The 23,682-nt window shown below is 41.9% G+C and overlaps 1 protein-coding gene across 2 annotated transcripts in view; it reads left to right on the top strand.

Moving 5' to 3' along the window:
- Nucleotides 1-22,365, top strand: part of STAT6 (signal transducer and activator of transcription 6) — a 162,026-nt gene extending 139,661 nt beyond the window's left edge. For both annotated transcript variants that reach the window (XM_056562518.1, XM_056562517.1), the window contains 4 exons: nucleotides 8,807-8,872; nucleotides 13,413-13,478; nucleotides 18,348-18,458; nucleotides 21,325-22,365. In XM_056562518.1, the coding sequence (XP_056418493.1) occupies nucleotides 8,807-8,872; nucleotides 13,413-13,478; nucleotides 18,348-18,458; nucleotides 21,325-21,451 (370 nt within the window). In that variant the 3' untranslated portion in view covers nucleotides 21,452-22,365. The remainder of the gene's footprint in view (nucleotides 1-8,806; nucleotides 8,873-13,412; nucleotides 13,479-18,347; nucleotides 18,459-21,324) is intronic.
- The last annotated feature ends 1,317 nt before the right edge of the window (nucleotides 22,366-23,682 follow it).

The following is a 23,682-nucleotide window of genomic DNA, read 5'->3' as shown; positions in this document are numbered from 1 at the left end:
GCGGACACTCACAGGAAGAAAAAAAAATGTTCGCTATTGAGAGATGTCCCCTATTGGGGAAAAAGGCTCAAAAATCTTTCAAAATGACTGAATACTCTACTGTACTCACTCTGGAGTGTAATTACCTATAAAACATGATAAAAAGTTATATTACAGTAGAATCTCCCAGTGACGTTTAATCACCTCTTATCACCCCCTGTACTATTTAATCCCCACATGCCACTTTATTCCTCTTCTTGATCCATCCAATGCCACTTCATTCCCCCCTTTTAAACACTTCTCTGCCATTTCATTCCCCCTTATACCCTGTGCCCTATCACCCCCCTTACCCCCTTTTCCACATAAATTCCCCTTTACCCTCCCTGTGCCATTTCATTTCCCTCTGTGTAAATTCATCACCCCCTCTTTACCCCCCATGTGCAATTTCTCACCCCCCCCCCGTGCCATTTCTTCCCCCCTGTGCCATTTCATTCCCCCTTTATCCCCCTGTGCTACGTTATTCCCCCTGTGCACTTTGGCCAGAAAACGTACAGTAGCAGGAGACCACTGTTTAAACAGCGGTCTTCTGCTCCTATGCTGTGGAGCCTGGACCCCTTACTGGGGTATTGGCTGTACCCCCCTGACGGCAGCCCTGTGTACAAAAGCCTGGTTGTCCCTTATTGGGTGTGTTTTGTCCCCTTTTTGTAGTGTTTATTCCCCTATTGAGAGAGTTTTGTCCCCTATTGGGATTGTTTTGTCCCCTATTGGGTGTGTTTTGTCCCGTATTAGGATTATTTTGTCCCCTATTGCGTGTGTCCGCATCTGCTAATGGGAATGTCCCCTATTCGGAGGGTGCAAATACATTGTCTTATGGGACTCAGCCGGGGAATAAACAACTGTCCAATATTGGGAGGTGTCCCCTATTGGGAGGTGACCACTAAGGGAGATATATATATATATATATATATATATATATATATGTCTACATATATATATATATATATATATATATATATATTTATATTACAGTTGAGGGGGAAATTTTCAATAAATTCAGCTCAGTTCTCGTTCATTTTATACATTTAATGCAGTCAGCAACTTTATTTTATTTTAATTCACCTTATCAGATTTTTACCCTTACACATTGTACTTCTTCACTTATTTAAAAATGGATCAGAAAAGCAAATGTGGTTTTATATTCTACTTCACAAACAAAAGCATTCAAATATTAATTCATTAAAACATGTTCAATAAATGTAATGACTTTTGGAGACTTGTGACTGGCCATGTGGCTTTATTATTAGTCAATAGTGTTGAGCGGCATAGGCCATATTCGAATTTGCGAATATTCGCGAATATATGGACGAATATTCGTATATATTCGCGAAAATTCGCATATTCGTTATATTCTCATTTTATTTTCGCATACGCGAAGATTCGCGTATACGAAAATTAAAATATGTGAAAATTCGCATACACAAAATTAGTACATGCGAAAATTCGCATATGCGAAAATTCGCATATGCTAATTTTCGCATATTTGAATTTTCGCACGCCAGTCTCACACAGTAGTATTACAGCCTTCTTTACACCACACAAGCTGGAAGCAGAGAGGGGTGATCACTGTGATGTGTACTGTGAAGAAAAAAAAAAAAAAAAAACGAATATTCGTAATTACGAATATATAGCGCTATATTCGCGAAATTCGCGAATTCGCGAATATGCGATATTCGCGAATAATATTCGAATTGCGAATATTCGCGAGCAACACTATTAGTCAATGGGCCTCATTTACTAAGAGTGGAGTGTAGTTTTCTTTGTAGGCTTTTGTTTCCGACAGATATTTTGCCACGGTATTTACTATTGTATCTTGTATGTAGCAATTTTTCCTACACTTTGCTCTTTTTTACACCTGCTCTGAGCGGTCGGGTTTTCCTGAGCTCAAATCCACCACATTTTATGTGGAAACATTAGTACAGTTGTAAGTTTCTTTTGAAATTGTAATTTTTAGACACCTCCCTTTTCCCTAGATGGCCACGCCCCTTTGTAGGGTTTTCTGAGTAAAGGGGAGAGATAGTTGGGTTTTTTGGATTCTTTGTCGGAAATTCTGACGCACGTCACATGCGACACAAAAAACCCTACAAAATCTACTTGGAATAGCCTTAGTAAATTAGGCCCAATATTGGCAGAGATTTATCAAAACCTGTCCACACGAAAAGTTGCCCAGTTGCCCATAGCGACCAATCAGATCACTTCTTTCATTTTGCAGAGGCCTTGTTAGAAATTAAAGAAGCGAGCTGATTGGTTGCTATGGGCAACCGGACAACTTTTCCTCTGGACAGGTTTTGATAAATAACCCCCAATGTGTGCACCTAGGACATCAAACCAACTCAGCCAAGACCATGGAAACAAAAGTCCTGATCCTCCTAAACATTAATTTCCAAAGAATGAAGAAATCTGAAAGCTTCTGTCCATACTTATACATGCAAATTTTTTGTTTCGATCTAAATGGTCCACTTGAACCCCAGGAGAACAAGAAAGGAAATAGTTAAGTAGCTGAAGGCATTAGGTACCAAAATATCTATATCCAGCTTAAATCGCCATGAACTGAAAGGATGTCATCTAAGAAAAAGCCACCACTTTAAGATCCACATAAAAAAAACTTATGGAGGATTGTTTCTGGTAAGAAAAAAGAAAAAATTAACTGGTTTATCAGCACTTTGAATGAAGAAAAATAGGTGAGATCTGCTGCGAAAATCATGATTCTGGCATCCACAAAAAAATTGCACCTGTTCAATGTTTTTGCGGCTTTAGCTCGGAAATGCATTGCTGTCTATGAGATGTGCAATTCCGAGCGGTCCTAGTGCTTGCATGTCTGCCTCTGTCTGTGGAATGTCTGCACGGAAAATTCCACTGTGTGAACATAGCCTTATAATGTGAAGAACACCAACCCAAAGGTGAAGCATGGGAGTGGTGTGAGGAGCTGTCCTTACTGGAGACAGACGAAACTGCAGCCAAGATGTCACAGCGCCATTTAGCTAATCACTGGTCGCAGCGATGTTGTGTAATTTCCTTTAGCTGCAGACTTTGAATCTCCAGGGAAAGCAGGGTCACTGGCCACAGACTACCAGTGACTTCGACGGAGCGAGGAAGGTGAGTTAATGGTTTTATTGTTTTATTAGGCAGGCTATTAGATAAAAAAAAATTTTTAAATCACCGGACCACCCCTTTAATGCCCAATTATGGCATATGGATTTTTAAAATTAATGACTCCCTTAAGGTCCAGCCTATTTTGGGTACCAAAGTAATTGTTTTTATTTTTCTTATTTTAACTTTTTTTTTTTTACCGCTTCAGTGTCCATCTAACCACATTAAAGTATGTGTACAACATGGTGTCTTAACAAAAGATATTCCATGATGTACCTGTACCACATGGTGTGCCAAGTTCCAAGCTCCTGCTCTGGCAAACTAAAGCTATGTATTAAATAGATGAGCAAATGGTTGTAGTGTAGTACTAAATGTTGCACGGAGATTTATAGCTTGCCATGGCTCCCTCAGTATACAATCAGCTGCATACTGAAATGGATTGTTTTTTTTAGGGACAACCTATTAAATTGTATGGTAATATTAAATCTACGGAGATGATGTAAATTTTATAGTGTTACTATCTTTTCAAAAAATGTTGACACGTCACAGATCCCTGCCAATCACTACAACTAGCCAGGAGAAGTGCTTGGCTGAATAATTCTTTCCCGATGTCATTGCAGGAGGTTGGCTCCAAAGACTTACTATAGAATCTGTCTCCCTGGGAGAGCAGCAAGATGGTGAGAGAACTGCCAAGCCAAGTGCTTCTCCCCGTTCGTTCTATTAGTCGGTGACTGTACACCCAAACCCTGACCAATCAAAACTTTTCACTTGTCTCTGTGACATGTCAACCATTTTATGAAATGATGGTAACTAGAGATGAGCAAATTTTTGTAAAATTAAATTCGGCCGAATTTCCCGAAAAAATTTGGTTCGGCCTGAATTTATTTTCGGTGAATCTCTATTAAAAACGGCTATTTCCGGGCTACAGAGAGCCTCAATAGGGGTGTAGAACACTTTGCCTTGTCGTATCATGCATAGGGAGTGTGCTGTGTTAGTGAAATAATACTGCTATTCAGTATAACATGCAGATTACAGGCATCGCTATTAGAATCACTGCTGCAGAGCATCTGGATGTGACAGCAGGGTCTGGAGACCATGTGATGTCACAATTGAAGAGATTAAAGAGATTTTTTAATTTAATTTTCATTTATTTTATTTTTTTAATCCTTTTTTGAGGACCCATTCTGCTGAGCATCGAGCTGGTGGTGCACCGCGAGGCGAGCTACCGTCTGCCTCTCAGCGCATCTCCATGCTCTGAGTGTCCACTTGAACAGGGAGGGCCTGCAGTACCAGCAACTTGGACAGGAGCACATTCAGCTATTGCACCGTTGGATAAGTGGGCGCATACTGCTAGAAGTTGCTGCAGTGAAAAAGCTCACACTTGCATGTTAAAATCGAGCTGGCAGGTCCTCCGCAAGACGAGCTACCACCAGCCCCTGCCTCTCAGTCGCCCCCCCAATTGTGAAACTGTGAATGTTTAATTTAATCAGTAATTTTTTTCATTGTTATTGCTCCAACCTGTTTAATTGGATTCTTATGGTAATTCCACAGTTATGTGATGACGACCATAGGGCCTCACAATTGAAAAGATTGAAGAGAATTTTTTAAAATCTAAATTGAAAAGATTTTTTTAAAATCTAAATTGAAACTTTTGATTAGATTCACAAGTTTAATGTCCCGGGTGCCCGAAGCATTTACTTTGAACTAATACTGTATGACCACAAAACCCAATATAACAAGGAGTCACATGGCGGCACAATGACAGAGCCTAGAGGTGGCCGCAGCCCAACAAGAACATAGGGCCTCACAATTGAAAAGATTAAATATATTTTTTAATATTTAAATTGAAAATTGTAAATAGATTACAATTTTAAAAGTTTAATTTAATGTGCCAACAGCATGAGGAGACCATAATGTGGCAGAAAGACACAGCCTGGAATTGGCGGCAGCAAGAGGAGATCAAATAGTGGAAGAATGACCAAGTCTGGAGGTGGCAACAGCCTGATGAGACCATAGGGCCTCACAATTGAAAAAATTTAAGATATTTTTTTTAAATTTCAATTGAAGATTTCAAATAGCTGAACCTAAAAAGTTTCATTTAATGTGCCAGCAGCATGAGGAGACCACATGGCGGCATGTGCCAGCAGCATGAGGAGACCACATGGCGGCACAATGACACAGCCTCGGCCACGGTGTGTCTGGGTCCTGTCTTGTCTTCCTCATCACCCTGTAGCTCCACAGCCTGCTCCTCCTCTCCTGTCAGATGACTATAAAAACCACCCATTTCGCAAAATCTGGTCTGTGCTCCACTGTCCCCCTCCTCCTCTTCTAGTTCAGCCCCCACAGTGCTCATGTAGTCGTGAGATGTAGGTGCCATGTCTCCAGTGCCCTGACCAGCCATCGTTTCCAACACGTGTTGTAGGAAATGAAGCAGTGGAATGATGTTGTTCATCCCGTAATCCTGGTGACTAATAATGTGGCTTCCTCATAGGGTCTGAGCAAACGGCAGGTATGAGCTGCCACTGGTTGACATCGAAGTTACACAGGGGAGTCCCCCTATCGGCTTGGATCATCAAGAAATCGGTGATGGCTTTTCTCTGTTCGTATAGTTGGTCCAACATATGGAGGGTGGAATTCCATTGTGTGGAAATGTCGCAAATCAGACTATGTTGGGGGATGCAGAATGGCTGTCATGCCCCCTCCCATAGATTTACATTGAGGGGGCGGGGCTATGATGTCACAATCTCCCGGCGCCGGCTCCAGCGTTTGGAACAGTTTGTTCCAAATGCTGAGCAGCGGAGTACCCCTTTAAATTTTAGCTAATGCATATCCTCAATGCTTGATCTGATGCGGAGGAATTTCTGTAACTGGGGAGCAGCACCTAAATTATGTTTGGGAGTATTCATGGCAGCACAACGAGAGAATCCAACACATTATCAACATCAATTAGAATAAAATATAGCTTTTAATTGGGATATACTAAAATTAAGATATACACACAATACGCATATAGAGCACAAAACATATAAAGGGTAGAGGTAACAGGTGAAACCCTAATAAATTCCCTACCTAAATGAATTCCTAACAGCTAAGTGAAGGACAAGGGTTAGGGGAATAATTACAATATGTACAATTGGTACAAAAATATATCAACCTCTCTGGCCAACGCGTTTCTCTCCCAGGTTGAGGGGAGTTCATCAGGGATGAGAGGATAATATTCACAATTCAATTAGTGCACCGGCGTCCAACGTGGTCCAGGCTTTCATCTACAGGTATCAGGTCTGGGCTATATCTATTATTTATTTGTCTTTTGGACTACATCTATCTAGTGGTTATCCATCCATACCTTTCCTATGGGAATTTGGTCCCAATTGAGACTATTAGTACTTGACCTACCCTGTGGAAGTACATCATTGCCTGACCACATCTATATCATTACATCTTATATCTAACTGGTATTAGTCTTAGGAGTCTGTTTAATTGAGATCTGCTTTAATATCAGGAACAGATTGTTCTGTTGGTGGTCTAAATCTTAAGTGAATATCATCACCTTACACCTTACACATAGGGGTGTATCTGCATGTATCTTGAACAGAACATCTTCCCCTCTGTCTGGAGTCAACTTATTATTATTATTTTACTAACATTGCATAGTAATATTCTATATGCCATCTTTCTGCTATGATAATGTATGTGTATTCATTTGATCAGACACTAACAGACTCACATATATGACCGGTACTTATGACTGACGGACCCGGACCTATGTATTATCATTTATTTATTGTCATTATTGGTCTTTGTATCTATTGTATATGATTTTGCATTTGCTGTGCACTAATTGAATTGTGAATATTATCCTCTCATCCCTGATGAACTCCCCTCAACCTGGGAGAGAAACGCGTTGGCCAGAGAGGTTGATATATTTTTGTACCAATTGTACATATTGTAATTATTCCCCTAACCCTTGTCCTTCACTTAGCTGTTAGGAATTAATTTAGGTAGGGAATTTATTAGGGTTTCACCTGTTACCTCTACCCTCTATATGTTTTGTGCTCTATATGTGTATTGTGTGTATATCTTAATTTTAGTATATCCCGATTAAAAGCTATATTTTATTCTAATTGATGTTGATAATGTGTTGGATTCTGAATTTGTGACATCAAGGATTATAAAATTATTTACTATGGTGTACTGGATCACCAGAAATATCGTTTCATTCCAGAAGTAGTGATAAGCACAACGAGAGAGCCTGGAGGTGGCAGCATCAGCATGAGGAGACCATATGGCGGCACAATGAGAGAGCCTGGAGGTGGCTGCATCAGTATGAGGAGACCATATGGCAACACAATGGCAGAGCCTGGAGGTGGCAGCAGCAGCATGAGAAGACCATATGGCGGCACAATGAGAAAGCCTGGAGGTGGCAGCATCAGTATGAGGAGACTATATGGCGGCACAATGACAGAGCTGTTGAATGGGGGTGTCGGATGTCACTTGGGATAAAGTGGATGACCGAGTGAACCAATCAATCACGGCTGCTGGGTTGCTGTTGAGACACAACTGCTAGCTTACATAGGGAGCTCAGACCTCTCTCTGCGACTCCTGCTTTCACACGCCCCTACTCTGCTGTGACCGCTGCCTGCTCCTGAGGAATTTATGCCTCTGCCACTCCTATGTGCACGTCCAGGCACTTCTTTGCCTGACATACTCATACTCCAGCTGAGTGCGTAAATGTTACACTTATGAGAGGAGGACAATATGCTCCATAATGCTTTGTATCGTTCTGCTTGAGAATGATTCTATTGATGAATTGAAACATGGCTGCTTGACATGGATTGAATAAAAGTCACAGATTTTTTTTTTTTTTTGCTATTCCTGGAGTGCTGCTTTACTGATTTTCTATTTGAGTGGATCGTGATCTGGTTCGGACTGCTGGCACCGAAACCCAGTTACCTTATTGATTTATACTAGTCTAGTAAAATGCAAAATGTGATCCAAGTCTCTGTACAGTTCTAGAGCAGATTCCTGCCAAAAAAATATTCAAGGAATGACTATATTTAAACACATCTTCTCCCTTCACAGTGATGTTCATTTATATGGTCCCAGCAGTACACAAGGGAGTCTGCAGCCATGACCCCAAAAAAGATTATGCTGTTTTCCCACAAAATAAAGAGCCGTCTAATATATACGTCAGAACACTCAAAGTAAAAGAAAAACAAGTTATATCAAAAATTAAATCTTAAAGGTTAAAAGCAGTACTGTCATTTAAAAAAAAAAAAATTTTTTTGTCATGTCACACATGTCCAGAGTTTTAATCAGTCAGGGCCTCAATGCTGAGTCTCTGGAACTAACCAAGAGGAGCACACAGCTATGCTCTTCACTCCTTGGTTTATCGCCAAATGTGACTGACCGATTGCAGGAGCGGTAAGCTGGGGAGTGAAGCGCACAGCTCTGCACTTTCCCTGACTATATGTAGTGATGGTATATTTGCAGAAATCCTTTAATACAGATTGGCCGAGCTATTTTTGACATCTAGGTGAATTTAAGCTTTATGTTCCCTTGAAGATGAGGATCTGGAGAATTATTAAAACACATATCACACACACTATATATAATTTTTTTTTTTTTTTTTTTTTACATCCCTTATTTAGGATGAAATTTTACATACTTTATTTTGCAGGTCACCAGTCTATGCTTCACCTGTTGGAAGTCCTGTGCACATACCCACACCACAACCAGTGTACAGGTCTGTAAAGAACATACTGTACATTATTGCTCCCATCTGTTAATTTTAAAATGTGGTGTATGGTTCCATATGAATTAAATCAACTGGCAATTTAACCCAGCAATATCCACATAACTCCCTGTAACTTCCTTCTTCCTGCAGGTAACTGAGGGCAACTAGAGTGTCTCATTTTTGAGGTTCTGTGTGTATGAATGTTTGTAAAGTGTTTATATGTAGTGGGTGTATACATGTATTTGTGCAGTGTGTATATGTGCAGTGTGTATACATGTTTACAAGCACTGTATATGTGTTCAGTGTGTGTGTATGTGTATATATATATATGTATATGTGTGTATGTGTGTGCAGCCTGGATTCAGTATATGTGTGTATAAATGCAATGTGTATATGTGATTGTACATTTGTGTGTAGTGTGTGTAGATACAGAATCTCACATATGTACAGCTCTTATATATAATAGTAAATATTTTATTATATATTTTCTTGTGACAACACTGAAGAAATGACACGGTGAAGACAAAGACCATAAAACAGTGTTTAATGTTGTGTCCTCTCAAAATAACTCAACACACAGCCATTAATGTAAAATTTGTGCCCAAAGTGTCAAAATTTGGTGTGGCTGCCATTATTTTCCAGCACTGTCTTAAGCCTCTTGGGCATGGAGCAGGGCCGGTTTTAGGGCAGACTACAGTAATGTGATAGTGACCCTGTGGGAGCCCGGGTTTCAGAGAGCCCACAGAGCAGAATAGACACTCACACTGTATGGTAAAGGACCTTCCTGATGATGTCATTGCAGGTCCTTTACCATACAGTGTACTAAGAGGAAGAGGAGGGGGTTATAGGGAAAAGTATGGGGGGAGGGGGCTGTGAGGAAGGTAGGGAGACCAGTACATGTGATGAGGGGCATATAAACTATATATAGGGGGAAAAGTTAGCAATATATGGGGGTATAGGTAGCAGTATATGAGGAGCATAGGAAGCAGTGTATAATGGGATAAGGGGGCCATAGGGAGCAGAATATGTGACAGGGGGTCATAGAGAGCAATATATATGTGATAGGGGGTCATAGAGAGCAGTATATATGTGATAGAAGGTCATAGGGAGCAGTATATATATGTGATAGGAGGTCATAGGGAGCAGTATATATATGTGATAGGAGGTCATAGGGAGCAGTATATACAGAATATGACAGAAGGTCATAGGGAGCAGTATATATGTGAAATACGGGGCCATACAGAACAGTATATGGGAAATAGGAGGTCATGGGGAGCAGTATATATGTGATAGGAGGTCATAGGGAGCAGTATATATGTGATAGGAGGTCACAGGGAGCAGTATATATGTGATAGGAGGTCACAGGGAGCAGTATATATGTGATAGGAGGTAACAGGAAGCAGCATATAGGTGAAATACGGGGTCATACAGAACAGAATATGTGAGATAGGGGTCATACAGAAAAGTATATGTGAGACTTGGGGTCATACCGAAAATAATGTATGAGAGAGGGCCATGGGGAGCAATGTGTGGAGGGGGGAGGATCTTTTGGTCCAGTCTGGGGTCTGTACACGAAAGGTCATCACCAATACACAGAATATATGATTGGTGAGACCTGACCCCTGGAACCACCACCGACAATGAGAAGAGAGCTCCCTTGTCCCCCAAATGAATGGAGCAGCAGCACATCATTGAGCTGATCACTGGTATACTGCGGCCTATGAGCTGATCACTGACATACTGTGGCCTACGAGCTGATCACTGGTATACTGCAGCCTACAAGCTGATCACTGGTATACTGATGCCTATGAGCTGATCACTGATATCCTGCAGCCTATGAGCTGATCACTGATATACTGCAGACTACGAGCTGATCACAGGTATACTGCAGCCTACGAGCGGATCACTGGTATACTGCAGCCTACGAGCGGATCACTGGTATACTGCAGCCTACGAGCTGATCACTGGTATACTGCAGCCTACAAGCTGATCACTGGTATACTGCAACCTACGAGCTGATCACTGGCATACTGCAGCCTACGAGCTGATCATTGGTATAATGCAGCCTACGAGCTGGTCACTGGTAAACTGCGGCCTACGAGCTGATCACTGGTATACTGCAGCCTACGAGCTGATCACTGGTATACTGCAGCCTACGAGCTGATCACTGGTATACTGCAGCCTACGAGCTGATCACTGGTATTCTGCATCCTACGAGCTGATCACTGGTATACTGCGGCCTACGAGCTGATCACTGGTATACTGCGGCCTACGAGCTGATCACTGGTATACTGCGGCCTACGAGCTGATCACTGGTATACTGCGGCCTACAAGCTGATTACTGGTATACTGCAGCCTACGAGCTGATCACTGGTATACTGCGGCCTACAAGCTGATTACTGGTATACTGCAGCCTACGAGCTGATTACTGGTATACTGCGGCATACGAGCTGATCACTGGTATACTGCAGCCTACGAGCTGATCACTGGTATACTACAGCCTTCGAGCTGATCACTGGTATACTGCAGCCTACGAGCTGATCACTGATATTCTGCAGCCTATGAGCTGATCACTGGTATACTGCAGCCTACGAGCTGATCACTGGTATACTGCAGCCTACGAGCTGATCACTGGTATACTGCAGCCTACAAGCTGATCACTGGTATACTGCAACCTACGAGCTGATCACTGGCATACTGCAGCCAACGAGCTGATCATTGGTATAATGCAGCCTACGAGCTGGTCACTGGTAAACTGCGGCCTACGAGCTGATCACTGGTATACTGCAGCCTACGAGCTGATCACTGGTATACTGCAGCCTACGAGCTGATCACTGGTATACTGCAGCCTACGAGCTGATCACTGGTATTCTGCATCCTACGAGCTGATAACTGGTATACTGCGGCCTACGAGCTGATCACTGGTATACTGCGGCCTATGAGCTGATCACTGGTATACTGCGGCCTACAAGCTGATCACTGGTATATTGCGGCCTACAAGCTGAACACTGGTATACTGCAGCCTACGAGCTGATCACTGGTATACTGCAGCCTACGAGCTGATTACTGGTATACTGCGGCCTGCGAGCTGATCACTGGTATACTGCAGCCTACGAGCTGATCACTGGTATACTACAGCCTTCGAGCTGATCACTGGTATACTGCAGCCTACGAGCTGATCACTGGTATACTGCAGCCTATGAGCTGATCACTGGTATACTGCAGTCTACGAGCTGATCACTGGTATACTGCAGCCATCTCTCTGTTTTGGAACTTTGTGTCTTCTATACTGTAAAAATTACTTTTACCCACAGTTGCCAAAAGTCAGAGAGGAGTGGCCAGGGATCTACAATGCCCCGGGCTGCCAAGCCTCTCTTCTCTGGCATCACAGCACTGCCCCAGTCTGACTGGCACGCAGCTCTGTTTCTTTCTCAGTCAGTGAGAGGTGCTGGGGAGGTGCTGTGATGTCGGAAAAGAGATTGCACATCCCTGACCACGCCTCTCTGCCTTTTGACAGCTGTAGATAAATGTCATTTGTACAGCATGGAAGACAAGTAGTGCCAAAACACATGTATGGCTGCAGTATACCAGTGATCGGTTTGTGCTGACAGGTTATTGACCTATTTTTATGTGACAGTTGCGCTTTAAACAAAAAGTATTCACTATGGGGGAGATTGATGAAAGCCTATGTAGAGGATGATACTCTCATTTTTTAAAACTGGTATTGCTATGGGCAACGCCACTACTGATCCTCTGCACAGGTTTTCATAAATTTCCCCCTATATAGCTTAGATTTGGACCCTATAATGTATTTGTGTTATGGCCTTCAGTTGAGATGCAGCACCATTCAACATGGTGATCTTTGGTCATGTGACCCATGGCCCCATTTTTATTTTTGCCCAGGGCCACATTGTCAAAAACCGGCCCTGCCTGGTTACCTACACCTAGAGCATTCTGCCATATAGAAGTGAGTCGGCTCCAGACTACAGGTTCTATTTTGAAATGCTGTAACCAGCTCAGACATGATGATTGTGCCTCCCTAACCCTGTACACAGTCTCTACAATCAGACACATTGGAGTAGAAAAATATATGTATCAGGTTCTGGTTTTAATAGTGAAAAAAAATATTCGACACATGATATGTTCCCTGCGGTAAGGTTCTCTAAATGCAGCCAACTGAGCTTCTGCATAAATAGTACATACTGCATGTAACCTTACATAGTTACATAGTTTGTAAGGTTAAAAAAAAAAAAAGAGTCTATCGAGTTTAACCTAAATCCCTACTGTGTTGATCCAGAGGAAGGCAAAAAAAATAAAAAAAAGTGAGGCTGATGCCAATATACCAGGGGGGAAAAGTCCCTTCCCGACTCCAATATGGCAATCAGACTATGTCTCTGTATCAATATTTTTTTGGCAAAAGTAAATTTCTAGGGCTGTTTTTTTTTTTTTTTTTTTTTTTAGGGAGGGGGGGGAATTCAAGATTTCAGTGTTCTTTCTTTCTCTATCATCTATCTATCTTTATATTGACTGCTATATATTTATATTCCAGTCATGCTATGCCTACCTTAATACAGTCTCCTCCATATCCAATCGAGCCCACACCATTTCCTCCAAGGTGAGTGAAGTCACTATGCTTACATTTGTACTATATTAAAATATAGCGATGATAGTTTGTATCAATGAAATTATGTTTTTTTAGATCCCAGTATGAATATAGCAGAGGTAGTAAAGTCTTCATAAGGTCTTTGTGAGTTAAAGTAATATCAGGATTACCAACCATAGTGTTTTAATACAGCAATAAAAAATTGCAGAAAACTTGAAACATTTACACAAAATCCATGTCACTTGTTTTTTTTTTTTACACTTTTTTACACTTTACACTTGTTATTAATAAATGGAAACACCATGGCTGTGCTAGTTCTACATTATTAGTGTAATTCACACATCTGGACTATTTGTAGTCCAACCAAAAATATCCAACCAATTATAAATACATTTGGTAGAAATGTATTATGGATATACAGTGAAACCTCTTTTTTATGAAGACCACCTCTTTATCCAGTTCACATTTTGCGTCAGGGATTTTCAGGCCATGTTGCATAGTGGTCATTTCCTCTGAGAAGACCACCCCCAGAGGAAAACCACTTTTCAATGCAATTTGAAGTTCTATTCCCAAGGAGTAGAGTATTTTGCAAGCAGGTGTACATCAGAAGTGGCTTCCTACATGACATCATGGTGACCATATCACTGGCATTTTCAACATCAACATGCAGCTGTCAGTCGGACAGTGATTACTACCGTATTTTTCGCCATATAAGACGCTCTGGCATATAAGACACACCCATTTTTAAAGGGTGAAAATCTAGAAAAAAAAGATTCTAAACCAAATACAATGTAAAAGATTCTAAACCAAATACAAGTATAGGACAGTGATCTTCAACCTGCGGACCTCCAGATGTTGCAAAACTATAACTCCCAGCATGCCCGGACAGCCGTTGGCTGTCCGGGCATGCCAGGAGTTGTAGTTTTGCAACATCTGGAGGTCCGCAGGTTGAACACCACTGGTATAGGAGGTAATACTCACGTTTCCTCGCCGCTCCGGACCCGTCACCGGTCGTCACCGCTGCCCTGTATGTCGCCCTCCATCGCTGTTGCCGTGTCCCCGTCATCTCTGCTGTCCGGTATCCTCGCTCTCCATCGCTGCCATCACGCCGCTCCTATTGGATGACGGGACGGCGTGCGCAATGACGTGATGAGGACGAAGGAGAGCGCCGGCCATGCAGGGGATCCCGACACAGAGCAGACACGGAGTAGGCACGCAAGGTCCCTCCTGGTGTCCTGTAAGCTGTTCGGGATGCCGCGATTTCACCACGGCGGTCCCGAACAGCCCGACTGAGCAGCCAGTTTAGTGTCACTTTCACTTCAGACGTGGCGGTCAGCTTTGATCTCCGCGTCTGAAGGGTTAATACAGGGCATCACCGATCGGTGATGTCCTGTATTAGCCGCGGGTCCCGGCCGTTGATGGCCACAGGGACCGCCGCAGTATTTGCCGTATAAGACGCACCAACTTTTCCCCCCCAGTTTCGGAGAAGAAAAACTGCATCTTATATGGCGAAAAATACGGTAGGTTGTTCTCTCAAGAGTAGTGAAGGTTCTTCTTGAGATGCAAATATCAGCAATAAGAGTCTTTTGAAAAGCACTTTACATAAAAGTGTACTTCATTCTACAGTTATGTATAGTAAAAATATGACAGTAATAGCATGAATACTTCCATTTCTGGCCCTTGTTTACACTGTTACTAAAAACTAAAGAAATTCATGGTTATAATTAATACACAGAAGGAGCTACATCAAATAAAACATACTTATGTCTAGTCGCTAAGTATATGTACCGTTCTGCAAAGCAGTCAAATGTCCCTGCAGCGACACCAAGTTAAAGTAAAACTCTGGGCAAAGTTTCGTCATAAAATGGAGCTAAAGTCATTTAACATTCTAGATTCATTTAAAGGGATTATCAGGTATTTTCACAGATACCAGGCTAGGAAGGAAAAAAAACACCACTGCCATTCAGACAGTACCCGGTCCCCACTGCTCACCACTTCCTGGTTCCAATCACTGGCAGAGGCAGGTCACTGATTGGCTTAGCAAGCACTTCCTTATGTTTAAACGTGAAGCAGGAAATGGCAAGCAGCAGGGATCAGACACTGTTGTGTATAACCTTTTTTTCTCTCCCAGGCCAGATAGTTTTAATAAAGTATTAAAATGATGGACAAAACCTTTCATTCTTTCATTCTGGCTCAGATGCATTTTCCAAGGATAAGTCCCTTACTCCATTGGCGATAACAAATTGGCTGTGCATTATAGGAATTTATTTTATATGTTAACAAGCTCATAGTAGGATGAAAAAAAAATGCACTTATCTGTCACCAATTCCCCATGGATAGAGGTACCATTTTGATACTGCCAGTCCCCACTGCTGAGAGCTTCCTTCTCGCCTCTCAACATTTAGGAAATACTCTCTCAGTGAGTACACGGATAATGCCAAGAGCCCTTGCCACCATTTTAGTATTTTTTTTCTCCATCTGGACCAGTTAGCAGGTATAAACTGAAATGAAGGAGGGAGATCTGAGCACTAGCAGTATTGTGTATGGAAGACATGCAGGGGGCAGGAAGATCAAGATACCTGTACATTGCAGTTTTATCCAATAGCTGCAGAGCGCAGAAAGGGCAGAATTTCTGCAACTTTTCTTGTGCAGACATTTTGTTATTTTTTGTACTTTCAAGGGCCTGTAAGGTCTCCTTGGAAACTTGGGTATTTGGTAGGGAAACAATTTTACTGTAAGCAAATCTGAGATCTGAATGATCTGTAAGTGAAACATTGAAAAGGCAAAATGTATCCATTTTTTTATTGATTGAAATGTTATCATTATTGAAATATATTGTGGACTTTATCTTAATAAAGGGTATGTCTACCACAACAACAAAAAAACAGCACAAATAATGTTGCAGAAGTGTTTTTCTAAACGGTGTGCCTTCAGCCGTTACAAAACTACATCTCCCACAATGCTCAGACAGCCTTTGGCAACTGTGGAAGGGCACACTGGTTGGAAAACACTGTATTAAAGGGGTACTCCCGTGGAAAACTTTTTTTTTTAAATCAACTGGTGCCAGAAAGTTAAACAGATTTGTAAATCACTTCTAATAAAAAATCTTAATCCTTCCAGTACTTTTTAGGGGCTGTATACTAAAGAGAAATCCAAAAAAGAAATGCATTTCCTCTGATGTCATGACTACAGTGCTCTCTGCTGTCCATTTTAGGAACTGTCCAGAGCAGCATATGTTTGTTATGGGGATATTCTCCTGCTCTTTACACTGTGGTCATGACATCAGAGGAAATGCATTTCTTTTTTGGATTTCTCTTTAGTATACAGCCCCTAAAAAGTACTGGAAGGATTAAGATTTTTTAATAGAAGTGATTTTCAAATCTGTTTAACTTTCTGGCACCAGTTGATTAAATAAAAAAAGTTTTCCACGGGAGTACCCCTTTAAGGTGCATTCACACCACGATTGTTACATACGGGGACAAGATCTGGCTGGAAGATGTGAAAACCGGTTGCTCCCGTATCCCAACCAGACCCGGCCCCCATCTCATTCATTTGAATGAGCGGACCAGAGTCAGATAATGACTCCGGTTGGGTCATTTTTGCCCCGTATCTGGTTTTGTGACCGGACTTAGAACCGTAGTTTTAAATCCAGTGACAAAACTGTATACGGGCAAAAATGAGCCGACCGGAGTCATTATCTGACTCTGGTCTGCTCATTCAAATGAGTTTTAGTCTACTTGGAATGTAGTTAAGAAGTCATTCTAGTGATTTCCAAGATTGCAATACCTTTTCTTATGCACGTAAGAAAGACTAGGCACTAGCCTAGTCTTTCTTACGTGCATAAGAAAAGGTATTGCAATCTTGGAAATCACTAGAATGACTTCTTAACTACATTCCAAGTAGACTAAAACTCATTTGAATGAGCAGACCAGAGTCAGATAATGACTCCGGTCGGCTCATTTTTGCCCGTATACAGTTTTGTCACTGGATTTAAAACTACGGTTCTAAGTCCGGTCACAAAACCAGATACGGGGCAAAAATGACCCAACCGGAGTCATTATCTGACTCTGGTCCGCTCATTCAAATGAATGAGATGGGGGCCGGGTCTGGTTGGGATACGGGAGCAACCGGTTTTCACATCTTCCAGCCAGATCTTGTCCCCGTATGTAACAATCGTGGTGTGAATGCACCTTAAAGGGGTACTCCCGTGGAAAACTTTTTTTATTTAATCAACTGGTGCCAGAAAGTTAAACAGATTTGAAAATCACTTCTATTAAAAAATCTTAATCCTTCCAGTACTTTTTAGGGGCTGTATACTAAAGAGAAATCCAAAAAAGAAATGCATTTCCTCTGATGTCATGACCACAGTGTAAAGAGCAGGAGAATATCCCCATAACAAACATATGCTGCTCTGGACAGTTCCTAAAATGGACAGCAGAGAGCACTGTAGTCATAACATCAGAGGAAATGCATTTCTTTTTTGGATTTCTCTTTAGTATACAGCCCCTAAAAAGTACTGGAAGGATTAAGATTTTTTATTAGAAGTGATTTACAAATCTGTTTAACTTTCTGGCACCAGTTGATTTAAAAAAAAAAGTTTTCCACGGGAGTACCCCTTTAATACAGTGTTTTCCAACCAGTGTGCCCTTCCACAGTTGCCAAAGGCTGTCTGAGCATTGTGGGAGATGTAGTTTTGTAACGGCTGAAGGCACACCGTTTAGAAAAACACTTCTGCAACATTATTTGTGCTGTTTTTTTGTTGTTGTGGTAGACATACCCTTTATTAAGATAAAGTCCACAATATATTTCAATAATGATAACATTTCAATCAATAAAAAAATGGATACATATAATTAAAAATATTGTTTTTCTTAATTGTAGATATGTACAACCACCTGTGTATCAGTGTGTGGACAACTCTAACAGCCCACAGTGGATCCCAACATATGTCTCGGAAACAAGCTTTACCCATACAGATGGTCTTCAAACACAGTAAGATGAAAACAATTTTTTATACATTGTCACTGTTAGTTTATACAAGGTTTTACCAAAATTGGAGAACCGAGAAAGTGCTAGTATAAGATTCATCAAAACCAGTGTAGAGGAAGAGTGGTGCAGTTGCCCATAGCAACCAATCAGATTGCTTCTTTCATTTTTAACAAGGCCTTTGAAAAAATGAAAGAAGCAATCTGATTGGTTTCTATGGGCAACCTTTACTCTGCACAGGTATTGATAAATATCCCATCATGAGAGTTGTTCATATTGTGGACTTTATCTCATAAGATCCTCACACATACTGCAACAGTCATGGACATAGTATCTTTTTCATGCAGGAAGTTGCTCCATATTGCTCACATTACTTTAGTCTCAATGGGGGAGATTTATCAAAGCCTGTCCAGAGGAAAAGTTGCCCAGTTGCCCATAGCAACCAATCAGATCGCTTCTTTCATTTTTAACAAGGTTTCTGCAAAATGAAAGAAGAAATCTGATTGGTTGCTATGGGCAACTGGGCAAATTTTCCTCTGGACAGGTTTTGAAAAATCTCCAAATGATCTTTCAGATATAACGGGAAAAGGGGGGGTGATTTTTTTTATTAAAAAAACTTTTCCCTGTAGAGAAATGTGTCCAAGCAGCTGATGATAATTTTGGTACACAAATTTAAAATGGCCGCATCTCTGCTACCTGGACTCACTGGAGTCACTCCGGGCCTGCGAAGCCTCAGCAACCTTTCCTCCACCCCACTTAAAACACTGCACATAGCTATGTTCCCCACCACAGCCAGAACACTCGTATTTAAAGCGATAGTTGGAGGAGAACCTGCAGGACCCCTCATTGAACTGCTAACAGCAACCTCGCCGTGCCCCAGCCGACTGCCCGGCTGCAGAAGAACCGCCAGCTGCCCCCTAAAAGACCCACCCCTCGGAGCCACCATAAGGTGCATCCATAAATCTATGTCTTTGTGATCCCACCGCAAGGACGGACGCACCGCCTTTCGCTGACGAAACTGTTCATCATACCTCAACCACGCAATCCCTCCATATGTCCAAATAGCAAAACAAAGTGGAACAATTAGCCGGTGCCTAATCATAGCAAGAATTGGGAACTCCTGGAGCCAATTAGAAAAAGTGCGCGGAATCAAGTGATACCGGCGCTTTTCTTCCTCCTCCTTTTTTACTCTCCTCTGGCTTCTTGTGGTTCAAATTGAATTTCTCCAGCAGAAGTAACAAAAAGATTTTGACGTACTCGTCTTTCCAAATCTTTTCCTTAACTTATTGCTTCAGGTGCGCCCCAAGCGGCCCCTCAAAGCAAACATACACCTCCCCTTTAGCCGCATCAGCCAAGCGTACGTCCTCACCCTCCACCTCCTTCGGTGCCACACCTGCAGGCGCAACTGCAGCAACACGCGCAGAAACTGCAGCAGAGACCACCCCACTGCCAAGACCTCCACTAAACACTGACACCAAGGCAGACTCCCCAGCCCCGCCGCCCCCCAAACCAGCAATGGAGAGGAGACGACACCCCCATCCCCCGTACGCTGTGACAAAATCCCGAGCAACTGAGACAGCAAATAATGGACATCACCCCACCTTCCCCCACAACCCCCTTACCCCAATATAGAGCACTCACAAGGCTGACCCGAGACCGCCGTCACTGCAGCCGCCAAGCCCGCAGTCCGCTCCCTGGACTCGCCATCTCCAGTTCCCGCTGCAGATGAGGGATGAGGGAGAGACCGCTGGGACTACTCACCCACTGCCATGACCGCGGGGTAATGTCCAGACTCAGTTGCTCCGGGGGACGGGGCCGGCGTCCCATGCCGCCGTCCTGCAGAAGGGGGAGCAACCACATGTCCGCCACCCAGTAGAGACCTGACTGCTCCTGGAACCAATTACCACCATGGTGTTCAGCCGCCTCCAGCAGCTGCCAGAACAAGGCCTCCAAATCCATGTGGCCAACTTTTCAGGTAAGATCTTCCTGCCACAGTTATAACTCCTCCTCTTACCAGCCCTTAAATAACCCCCTAACCCCAGCCCTTGAACTATTGACCCCCTCCTTTACCATTATCTCCTGCCCCGACTGACCACTACTCTCTTAAAGTAACAGACCCCTTATAAAATACATGCTACCCACTGGAACTACTAAACCCCTTGTCAGGGCGCTATTCTGCTACGGGTTCCCCTCTGCTACATCTGCTTACATAATTCATACAGCCATGTAAAGGCTTAGTAAATGAGGGCCTATCTCTGTTATCCTCCCCCCATCGGCCTGGCTAAACATGCTTTAACAAGTAAGAATTGTCTAAAATGGACGATCCCTTTAATTGCAGTAGTACACATGTATATGTAGATAAGCATTCTGGGTCCCAAGATTTGTGGTTTGCAAATAATCAGCTCTGTGTTCTTCATGAATGAATGCCTTCATATTTACAGACTCATTATTGATCTTCTAATTGTATGACATGTTAAAAGGGTGTCAAGATAAAGTTTAAAAATAATGTAAAAAACAAAAGCTTTACTTACCTTGCCCTGCCACTGTCATTCTGATATTACCTGGCTCCAAAATGATCTCCGCTTTCTGGCCCCTATCTCTACATGAGGAAATGCTTGTCCAGCTATTCATTGGGGGAGCTGCTTCAGTGCTGGGGTCAGTGATTGGCTACGCAAACATTTCCTTTATGTCGACACAGGGAACAGGAAGTAGAGATCAGCTAAGACTTGGACCCTGTTGAAACAGAAGCGGCAGGGGATTGGTGAGTACATCCTTTATTTTATTTTTTTAATTCAATGTTTATTTCACAGGACGACCTCCTTTAAATATAAATTGTCTGGAACTTCTTTTAACTCTAAGCTCTTATTTTCAGATCGGATTTGTTTGAACTTCTAAAGATCATTGAGAATGACAGCAACATGCCCAACATAAGCCATTTCAGTCCAGCTATAATAAATGATCCGACTCCCATGCAGGGAGATTTTAGCTGGACAAACTGACTGTGGATTCCTACCATTCTAACACTTGAGATGTACAAAGACATAAGTTAGGACATAAGAAACTGCTCCAGGCCAAGCACTTCATTTATCAAGCACAGTATATAACCATATGCATCGGTCCATCAAGGGTTATACTATTTCTATGAGATGCTTGGAGTTATAATCTTCCTAAACCAAGGGAATGATCATCACCAGCTGTTGAGTTCTGGAATTCATTACGGCAGACATGTCCGACTGCAGTTGCGATGATACAACACATCAATTTCACGTCTTTAAACTTCCACTATCAGGATCTTCAGCATTATAGTCTGCGAAGTGATTCAGCAAGCAAGTGGTTGGCTTTAGGAATGCGTGAGAATGAATTCTGAGCCCACACAGCTCAACCTCCTCTCTGCTCTAAATCTTTCTGGCATTCAATGGGTTTGGTTTAGCAGATTCTGGTGCTTTGTGTAGGCGTCCCAACGTGGCAATCAGATCTGACCTTTATTGGCTGTGTGTAGGTGGGCCTTCAATACCACAGAATTCTTCAGGCTGTGAGCGTTGGATGGAGATTTGTCACAGCCTCTGATATCTCAGCGTCACCAAGTCAGTCGAGTTACTCCATGAGTGTCGTCTTTCAAAGATCAATGATTATAATGATTTAAACTTGTTGTTTATAAAGATGGCTGACTGCTTAGAAAAGAGATGACTTATGAGCGAGCAGAACGGCATCGGACACATCCCCTATAATTACCAATATTTTTGAGAAGCAGCATGTACCAGTACATACAATATTGTATATATCAGTTATTAAATATTTTTCTGATATGTGTATTTTGTATCTTATCTTGATTTCAAAAAAACCTATACAGGTTGGTTTGAATGTGGATTCTAACTTTATAAACCCATGTTTAAAAAGTAGAAAAGACAATAAGTGCACTCAAGGTCCACATCAAAGGTATACAGTGCAGGGAGATGACATAGGAAGGATGTGAGCGTGAGTTACGGACCCGTCTCGCGCTACAAGCTCTTCATGAGGCCGCATGAAGCGCTTGTAGCGCGAGACGGGTCCGTAGCCCATGCTCACCTCCTTCCTATGTCATCTCCCTGCACTGTATACCTTTGATGTGGACCTTGAATAAACTTCATGGATAAAGCAGCTATTGCGGTGAGTGCACTTATTGCCTTTTCTACTTATTGGTTTACATGGACTTGCAGCTCTTGTATTAATAATTTTGCACCACCGCCCGCTGCTACAATACCACACTGCAGGCAAGTGTTCATCACACGCCACATCCTACAGGTGTATGCAGAAGCAGTGCCAGGCTGTCTTTCTCCCTTACCTTGCCCATGTTTAAAAAGTCTTCTGTCCATTTCGGGAGAAATACTGCAGTCTACCGGTGTTTTCTTTTTTCATAGTTCTCAGAGGTAATAAAGGTAAATTTACCCATATATTGATCTATTAATGACTTAGTCGCATGTGACCTATATGGGATGTTGAGTGGCCCCTCCAAAATTACATTTCTAAAATATGGGAACGAAATAGAATAAACAAAGATGTTCCAGTTCTAATGTTATTATGAACAGATTTAGTAGTAACCTACTAAAATTGAGTTAAACATATCTTCATACAGGTGCTAAAGAGGACCTATAGGACTAAAATTGAGGTTGTTGTCAATATAATTTTGTAGACTTGGGTGCCATGATTTCAATGCAATGTTGTTGCTATGTGTCCCCCATTGTCTTGAGATATAGGGATTATACAATTTTGTTGATAACACTGTTCCACAAATTTTCTAATTTTTTTGTTTATGAAATGTGCCATTTCTTAATAATTCTCATATGCTGAATTCAAATATAATAATGGAATTTGTTAGTTGGCTCTAGTTTTAATGCAACGGACATTTTACATTTTACAACTACAGGTAATAGGCAAATAACACTGTTCTAAAGGTAAAAAGTTGCGAACATGAAAACAGCTATTCTTAAATAATTTTGGGGTGCTAAAAATTAAAATAACATAAAAAAGTATATTGGCTCAAGTTTCCATGATATAAGCAACCAACTAATGAAGTAAGGTTTATAAAATACATGATGCAACTTACACCATAGATTACATAGTCAGTATTGGTGACCAATAGAAAACCGCCAAGCGTACCAAAATGATGCAATATTAGCTAATAAAACAAAAACTAGATAGCTCAGTAATAGAATTTTGTCATAGGCTATCAATTAACCCCTTAAGGACTCTT

Source organism: Hyla sarda, chromosome 2, assembly GCF_029499605.1.
Source record: "Hyla sarda isolate aHylSar1 chromosome 2, aHylSar1.hap1, whole genome shotgun sequence".
Taxonomy (NCBI): domain Eukaryota; kingdom Metazoa; phylum Chordata; class Amphibia; order Anura; family Hylidae; genus Hyla; species Hyla sarda.
Note: the sequence above shows the minus strand (reverse complement) of the source record. Positions and strands in the feature narration are given on the sequence as shown.